Below are 8,711 nucleotides of genomic sequence, written 5' to 3' on the forward strand. Positions count from 1 at the left end.
TGGTATATAATGAAGAGGAGAGAGAAGATAGCCTACAGGCTACAGGTCTGATTCTTAAATCATGTGATTTTCCTTATACATGGTGCCCCAACAGGAAAAAAAAATAGGTGCCCCTTAGTTGCAGCTATGTCATAGTATCCTTCGAAAGAATACATGCTATTATTTGCTACACTGGAACACATGAGATGTTAGGACGAATCTACTTAGATACATTTCGCCATTATCTTTCATTTTTTTAGAAAAGGAGGAATCACCCCCGGCCTCTGCATCTGGCTGATGCATGCGGCCATATTATTTATTATTCACAAAGACCTTACAAAGTAATACAACAGTATGTCCGAGGCCACCATCTAGACGACACCTGCCGCTACTTCTATCCCCTTGATGAAGGTGTGCCGAATGTCCGGGCCAAATACCAAACAGACATCGCACGAAAGCCTAACATCTAACGTCGGATGCCCCATCCAAGCCACATAGGCGGGACCATTATCTTTCATGTTAGTATTCCATGTAATATTAATTTCATATTATTTTCCAATATTTTCAATAATGTGCTTCTAGTATGGAGGCAAGTCCTCTGGATGTAAGGTTATAACCATGGTTCTCGCAAAAAGGTTCTCTCGCTGAGTGTGCAATTACGCCACCCCGGATGGTGGAGCCGGCTTTCGGGCCGTTTCCTTGACATAAAAAGCAATGCCTTCGGGCTTCTTTTTAATGGCTGAGTTTTCTTTTTTCACAATTTTCCAGTAAAAATGATTCTGCCTTTGTATACATATTTTATATTTTCACATTTGAGATGTAATTTTGTTTTCCATCCAGCGTTGGCATATCATCTAGTTCCTACAGTGCTGACTTCAGCCGACTGAAACTCCGAGTTTTAATCCACTAAGTCCTAACTACTTTCTATGTAAACTAATATAAGATAGATCATTTAGATCACTACATTAGTGATTTAAAAGATTTTATATTAATCTACAGAGGGAGTACTTCTTTATTTTATACTTGCCTTGTAAAGAGTGGGGCCCAGCAAAACGGGGTGTGCTGAGCGAAACAAAAACAGAGACAAACAAGGGATGATGATCAGCCAAATTCAGGTTGACAACGAAAGTTCCAAATTACACCAGTGACTATCGAAAATCATCTTGATCGAAGGGAAGCACATGGCAAACTTAACCAGATAAATTAGTCACCAATAAAGGAACCACACGTAGGAGCCGACCGATCGAGTTGCCGCCGGGTCCTCACCGAGCGCCACACTAGATTCTTCAGCAACCTAAACAGCGACGATGGGAAGAAGCGCCAGGAGCAGTAGCGTGTAACGAACGCTGGAGGTGGCGCAGCTCCGGCCGCTCCCAGCGGTGAAGAAGTAGTAGTACCCGCTGGGGCTCCCTCCCTTGGCCTGCGGCTGCGGCACGGCCGCTGGAGATGGCTGAGTCGTCATAGAGCGCGGAGGCGACGGCGAGGAGTAGCCGCTGCCATCGCCGCCCGCCGCCGGCGGCGGCGGCGGCGTGGTACATACCGTCGGGCACGTCCCGCACTTGCTGACGCACAGCACGTTTGTGTCCGGCGATGTCTGGGCGTCCGCCATGGCAGCCTCGCCGTAGAAGGACACCATGATCGCAGGGATCAGCACCGCGAGCCATAGTGACCTTTCCATCTCCATTGCTACTGTGGAGACATACAACGGGATGCGTTTATCTGTGAGTGAGATGTCTCTTGAACACTTGCGCGGAGGTGGGTGGTATATAGGCAGAGCCAACCCAGACTGCAACTGTATACGAGCGCCGAGCTGCTTGTAGCTCAAGCTCAAAGGGAATATGAGCTGCAGGGAAGGTTGGTTGTAAAGGAAGATGCTCCTTAGCGGTGAAGGGTTGGAGATTCTCCCCCAACGGTCCATATCCAAAATTCGATGGCTCGTACCCGGTTAAAATAAATTAGAGAAGTTTTTTTTTTGGCAAAGAAAAAAAATATTAGAGAAGGAGCGGGCTCCTCAAATGCCCTCTATACATCTGGATGGACGGTCCTCTCACTGATTGGTCACAAAATTGCGACCCAATCGACCCCCTCAAACCGGCACTATTTATTTGGGCAAACTGGCACCCCTCGTATCCAATCCATATCTGGGGATGATATAGGGAGGTCCGGACGTGCCCGTGCGCGTTTGCCATGTCGTATCATACAGACCAGACTCACCTCAATTTCCACCAATTTGACCAGATCTACCAAATTGACTGTCCTCCTTAGACGTTCATCCTCCATTTCCCATGTTCGAGCCGCCGCCGTCCTCCACCCTTGCTCCCCCATCCACGCCGCCGTAGATGCCGTCGCCGAGTACTCTTCGTCCCCCACCGCCAGCATGGATGATGCCTCGGCGGAGTCTGTTCCAGTCCTGTCCGTGGCAGCCAGCTGCATGGTGGAGAATGTCGCCCCGAGGGAGCATCGCACCCGCCAGCACGAGCAGAATGATGCGGCGAAGAAAGTTGCAGTCACGGAGGTGGTCAAAATCGACGTGGATGTGTCCCCTCCGTTGCGGCCGGCCGCCCTGCGACGTGGATGTTAGGGAAATTTCGAAAATGTTTGTTTTTCTAAATATATTGACATTTGTGAAAATGAGAACATAATTTGTTTGGGTAGTTTCATAAAATGTTTGTTTTGAAAAAATTGTTTGCTTATTCAACAAATGTTTCCGCTTTCATAATTTGTTCACAAATTCAATAAAATTCATGTGTTCATAATTTGTTCGCAAATTTATAAAATGTTCAGGAAAATTTCATAAAATAGTCGTGTTTCAAACAAATGTTCATAAGCTGCTGTCTAAATTTTGCCGTTGCCTTGCATTTCTTTACGTAGCGCGTTGCAGTTATACCACTAGGGTCAGCCGGTCGTACTGGCTAGGTGCGCCGTCCTCTATACCATAGGGCGTGAGTTTGATTCACATCTGGGACGTCTTTTTTGTTGATTTTTTACAGCGCCTACCGTAAAATGGGCCGGCCCAAGTCACTTGTCCCCCGGTGCGAACCATCGACAGTTTGCCGCAAAATGCGGCAAATAGGAGGTCCCCTGATTTTCCTCCAATGAATCTAAGCGTTTCACTTGGGCTGTAAAGTCGATTAAAATTTTGCACAGGCCTATTAACATCAGATCGGTTGGGCTTCGATAGTTTAAGTTGTAGTATTCGGCTGCCGGCCCAGTTTGTGCTCAAGTCTGAAGTCTGAACCCACTGCTCCCTTCCTCAGTGCAGTCAATCGCACACCTTCGCCCACCACCGCCGGCTAGCCACCTCATGGCCGCGGCCAAGGCCACCGGCGTGGCCGCGGCGGCGACCTCCGCGGTGTTCCGGAGCAACCAGGAGCTCACGCGCCTGGCGCGTTCGGGACAGCTGGCCGCGGCACGCCGCCTGTTCGATGAGATGCCCCACCGCAACACCGTCTCCTACAACGCCATGCTCTCCGCGCTCGCGCGCCACGGCCGCCTCGCCGACGCGCGACGCCTGTTCGACGAGATTCCCCGCCGCAATCTCGTATCCTGGAACGCCATGATCGCGGCCTGCTCTGACCATGGCCGTGTTGCGGACGCCCGGGAGCTGTTCGACGCAATGCCTGCCCGGGACGACTTCTCCTGGACGCTGATGGTCTCCTGCTATGCACGCGCGGGCGAGCTCCAGCTTGCTAGGGAGACGCTCAATCGAATACCCGGGAAGAAGTGCACGGCGTGCTACAATGCCATGATCTCTGGATACGCGAAGAATGGCAGGTTTGATGACGCGGTGGCGTTGCTGCGGGAAATGCCGGCCCCGGACATAGTTTCTTGGAACTCGGTACTGGTCGGGTTGACCCGCAATGAGAAAATTGTTCGGGCGGCCCAGTTCTTTGACGAGATGCCGCAAAGGGACATGGTGTCCTGGAACTTGATGCTGGAGGGTTATGTGCGCGCTGGAGATCTCAATGCGGCTGCTGGCTTATTTAAGAGAGTTCCTTCACCTAATGTCATTTCTTGGGTCACCTTGCTCAATGGTTATTGCCGGGCGGGGAGGATAGGTGAGGCGAGAGAATTGTTCGACAGAATGCCTGAACGGAATGTGGTGTCTTGGAATGTGATGCTTGGTGGGTATCTGCGGCTTTCGCACATGGATGAAGCCTATAGATTGTTTGCGGAGATGCCAGATAAGAACTTAATTTCATGGACGACAATGATAAGTGCATTAGTGCGTGCTGGGAAGCTCCAAGAAGCAAAGGATATGCTGAACAAGATGCCTTTTGACAGTTTTGCAGCAAAGACTGCACTGATGCATAGCTATCTGCAGAGCAAGATGATCAATGACGCACGCCACATCTTTGATGCACTTGAGGTCCGAGATGCAGTGTGCTGGAATACGATGATATCTGGCTATGTCCACTGTGGAATGCTTGACGAGGCCATGGTTTTGTTCCAGCAAATGCCAAACAAGGATATGGTTTCTTGGAACACCCTGATTGCTGGCTATGCCCAAGAGGGTCAAATGCGCAAGGCAGTAAGTATATTCAGGAAGATGAGTCAGAGGAATGCAGTATCGTGGAATTCAGTTATCTCCGGGTTTGTTCAGAATGGGCTCTGTTTCGAAGCACTCCAATATTTCCTGCTCATGAGAAGGGATGCAAAGATGGCTGACTGGTCTACATATGCGTGTTGTCTCAGCGCATGCGCGGACTTGGCTGCTTTGCAAGTCGGGAGGCAATTCCACAGTCTTCTTGTCAGGAGTGGGTATATCAGTGATTCCTTTGCTGGAAATGCCTTGATCTCCGCATATGCCAAGTGTGGACGGATCTTAGAAGCAAGACAAGTATTCGATGAGATGGCAGGTCAGGACATTGTTTCATGGAATGCACTCATTGATGGCTATGCTTCTAATGGCCATGGGACCGAGGCGATTTCAGTTTTCCGAGAAATGGAAGCCAATGATGTCCGACCCGACGAGGTCACATTTGTGGGCGTCTTGTCAGCCTGTAGTCATGCAGGATTGATTGACGAAGGATTGCGTTTCTTCAACTCGATGACAAAAGAACACTCATTACAGCCTGTGGCTGAACACTATGCTTGCATGGTGGATCTACTTGGGAGAGCTGGGAGATTGAGTGAAGCCTTTAAACTTGTTCAGGGAATGCAGATCCAGCCTAATGCTGGTGTATGGGGTGCATTGCTTGGAGCATGCCGGGTACACAAGAACGACGAGCTCGCGCGGTTTGCAGCCGAGAAGTTATTTGAACTGGAACCTCGCAAGACCTCGAACTATGTTCTGCTGTCGAACATCAGCGCGGAGTCAGGCAAGTGGGATGCAGCTGAAAACATGAGGACCTTGATTAAAGAAAGAGGAGTGCATAAGCCACCTGGTTTAGCTGGATCAACGTAGAGAATTAGGCTCGCACCGTCTCTCGTAATGATCTGCATAGATGGGTGCGAACGTGATGAAGCTGCTGTCACCTGAATCAGACTCTTGTGCCTGCTAAATCCTGGCTGAGCGCGAGAATTGTCATGCCAGCGTTGATGCAGCGCATGTGCTTGAGGCAGTGAATCAGTGATACAGCACAGCTGTGGAGTGAGAACAGCAGGGTTCCTCGGAACTTAACTCGAGCTTGATTCTTCTTCTCTGTTGAATTCCCGCTGAAGCTCCGTGTTACCACTCGACTATGGTGTTTACGACGCTTTCGTCACAAGTCCTGAGCTCTGGACCATTGCAGCAGTCGGTACCTAATCTCTACTCCTATAAAAGACTCAGTTGGTGACGACGGTGTGTCCGTCATCCGTCATTTCTGACGACTGTGATGTAGCTGTGGCATTTTTGCAACAAGACTCCATTCTATGCTTCAATTTGCATAAACCCCTTAGTATCTTGAAACCAGCCACATCCCTCCCCCACCTCATCAAAACAGTCACGAGGAATATATTATAAGTGAAACCTAATACGAGTATATTTTTAGTGATATATCTACCGAAACTAGAGTGTTTTTCTTTCAAGTTTGTGAATATGTATTATTCTACTTTGAATCCGTTGCAACGCACGGGCGCATTGCTAGTTTCACAAGAAATGTAGAATAGATTCCATGGTGCAGCAATGCAGGCAGGTGATTCCGTAGTGACAGTATATGCTAAACCAGTGAGTTTTGACTTTACAATCGTCATTCCATTTTGTTGATGCAGGGCTGATGAAAATCTTAATTGGCCATGTTTAAATTTGTCATCTCCTGGAAAAGGATAGGAGGACCCCATTGCAACGTTGATGCTACAAATAATAAATCTGATGAAACCATACGACTTAGCAACTCTAATGTCCCTAATTCTATTTGAGACAGAAACAACATTTAACTAGTAGAACGTCCGTTCGTTGCTACGGGCTGCAATGCATATAACTAAATCAAACAAATAATTAAGATAGTCTCCAAAGTCGAATCTAAGATCAAAGCTCATTTCTCTCGCATACGTCCGGGCGTGTTCGGACATCAAACGGGGCTCCACAAAATTCAATCTTGGGGACAGTGTCAACTCCCCAAAATCCAACCCATATGTGGGGAAGAAATGTGATTGTCCGGAGTATCCATCATGTTATCTCTAACACGTGGTCCCAACACAAAAACTCCTCCCCACAATGCACCCTTCCTTTTTTGCCGGACCCTTTCTCGCCATAGTGTGACATTTTTCGCCGGAGTCCTCTTCTTCAAAATCGGATGACGCCCACCTCGCCTTCACCATGGCGCCCTGCCATGTGGATGAGGCCATACAGCAATTCATCGCAGTCGTGTGCCCTGCCATGTGGGTGTTCTTAATTTCGATTGGTACCATGTGGCCGCCATTCCATTGGAGTGAATGGCGATGACCGACATATGCTTTGTGCAATTGCGAGTTTGGGTGCTAGCTTGTGTACCTCATGTGTTGCCCTAGTTAATATGCACAGCAACAAAATGGGGATGTCATGAGTATTGCCACATTTATTTTTCTGCACAAGGTGTCGAGGATAGCAATGCACCGTATTTCTTATCGAGAGCTTGTTCCTGCACATACATCCTAGGTAAAGTAGATGTACTATAATGTATGATGCTGACTTTGAGAGGCTGAACTGAATTATAGGTTGATATGGAGGTATTAATAATGGATCAGCGGGCCAGCTTGGTGGTGGTGGGGCAAGATGTTTTGAGATCAAACGGTGAGGTAATATCGTGTCCTTGTGCTAAGTACATCTATTTTGTTTGGTGAAGAATTCATATGGTTCCGTCATTTACTTCATAATAATCATGCTTGTTTTTGTCTCCTAGGCGGGCTCAGTTTGCACAGTCCTCGCCAATGACCATTCTGAAGAAGCTTATGCACTACTTCAGAGCCTGGACATAAATAAACTTCTGGTTGGTGGTGTATTTTCAACCTGCTCTAGCGATTGTTGCGCGTAAATTACTGACACGCCTGATTATGTTCTGTGGGTTTGCCCTCAGCTTGCAGGTATCCTGTTAGATACAAACAACCTTTCCAAGCAATGGCGGAGCTGGGGGTATTCCTGGGACTTCCCTGGAATACCAAAGAATTTCTTGCAAAAAAAATTACTACATGTATTATATATGGTATGAAGGCTGACTTGGTCTTGGCCCAGCCCAAACGCACCACGGCAGCGACGCGAGGCGCCAGACACGAGCGAGCGAGTGTCTGGTCAGGCGCGCGAGGAGCCGACCGCTCGAGCGGGCATCTCCCGATTCCAGATCGAACGAATTTGGCGCCCCCGCCCTATCCTTTTCCCCCAAACCTAGCGCTACCTGAAGGCTTTGGCGGCGGCGAGCGACTCTAGGTCCGGCGGCCGGCCTTCTCCTCCCCCGGTCCCAGTTACCCGCTTCCCCCAGTGCCGGCCATCTCCCTCGGTCCCTCCCCTACCCTCTGCCTCCGGCGTCCGGCCCTCTTCTCCGCGGCTCCGCCAGACGCCAGTGGCCAGTCCGCCTCCGGCCTCCCCAGCACGGCGGCAGTCGGAAGCGCCCGCCCTCCGCCGCCTCCGGCCTCCCCGGCGCGGCGACAACGAGGAGCCAGCAGGTCCGGCCTCCTTTCCTCAACAGTTTGCATCTATTATTTCTCTCTGTTTTGCTGTTTCTAACAAATCTGAATATTATTCAGTGATTGAAACTGAACTTAATTCATTTGCTGCATAAGATAATCAAAGGCACATGATTGCTACTTGTAGAGAAAAACAGCCAACAAAGGCAGAAAACTTGAATGCAAAACAAAACTGCGGTATGGGAAAGGAAAATGCAGTAAACTGAAATTGCAATAATTTCGTCATGTTCATCTTTGGATGTTCTCTTACAGGATTTGCTGCATATAATCATACATGATTTGCTGCTTACTATGAAAATTGAAATGTTTGTCCAATGTACATTAGTCCATGGCACATTGTCACAGTCACTAATTTCCATTTTGTTTATGTGATTGTGATGTAGATGAAGAAGAAGAATGTTAGCATATTTGAAATGTGGGACAAATCTTCAAAGACAAGGAAACTAACTTCTACATCCACACCAACTCCTCTTTCGGTTGAGGTTGAGAGCAATCTGCAGCTAGCACTAGTGCAAACACATGATGAAGCTCTGCAACCGGAGAGGGAGACAACCCCAATTGTAGAAGATGATGAAGCGGTCAATGAAGATGATGAATCAATGCCCCAATTTGAAGCGGATTTGGCAGCTCTGGAACGTGATCCTGGCAAG

At 48.6% G+C, this 8,711-nt stretch overlaps 2 protein-coding genes and 1 pseudogene across 2 annotated transcripts; 2 read left to right on the forward strand and 1 right to left on the reverse strand.

Moving 5' to 3' along the window:
- Positions 1 to 1,077: 1,077 nt before the first annotated feature.
- Positions 1,078 to 2,412, reverse strand: LOC119309096. The gene is made up of 2 exons (XM_037585179.1): positions 2,194 to 2,412; positions 1,078 to 1,822 (listed from the first exon to the last, which is right to left on the reverse strand). The coding sequence occupies exons 1-2, from the start codon at positions 2,410 to 2,412 to the stop codon at positions 1,274 to 1,276; spliced, it is 768 nt and encodes a 255-aa protein (XP_037441076.1). The 3' UTR covers positions 1,078 to 1,273.
- An 826-nt stretch (positions 2,413 to 3,238) lies between these two features.
- Positions 3,239 to 6,088, forward strand: LOC119307420 (pentatricopeptide repeat-containing protein At4g02750-like). The gene has a single exon (XM_037583494.1). The coding sequence runs from the start codon at positions 3,284 to 3,286 to the stop codon at positions 5,384 to 5,386; it is 2,103 nt and encodes a 700-aa protein (XP_037439391.1). The 5' UTR covers positions 3,239 to 3,283; the 3' UTR covers positions 5,387 to 6,088.
- Positions 6,089 to 7,104: 1,016 nt separating this feature from the next.
- The window catches only part of LOC119309097, a 4,675-nt pseudogene continuing 3,068 nt past the window's right edge, over positions 7,105 to 8,711 (forward strand).

Source organism: Triticum dicoccoides, chromosome 5B (assembly GCF_002162155.2).
Source record: "Triticum dicoccoides isolate Atlit2015 ecotype Zavitan chromosome 5B, WEW_v2.0, whole genome shotgun sequence".
NCBI lineage: Eukaryota > Viridiplantae > Streptophyta > Magnoliopsida > Poales > Poaceae > Triticum > Triticum dicoccoides.

Excerpts from the sequence above, each read along its gene's own strand:
- LOC119309096 (XM_037585179.1), bottom strand. The coding sequence starts at position 2,412 with ATGCAGCTGGCTGCCACGGACAGGACTGGAACAGACTCCGCCGAGGCA. Across the intron at positions 1,823-2,193 it reads TCAAATTGGTGGAAATTGAG|CTCATATTCCCTTTGAGCTT; the intron begins GTGAGTCTGGTC and ends CCTTCCCTGCAG.
- LOC119307420 (XM_037583494.1), top strand. The coding sequence starts at position 3,284 with ATGGCCGCGGCCAAGGCCACCGGCGTGGCCGCGGCGGCGACCTCCGCG.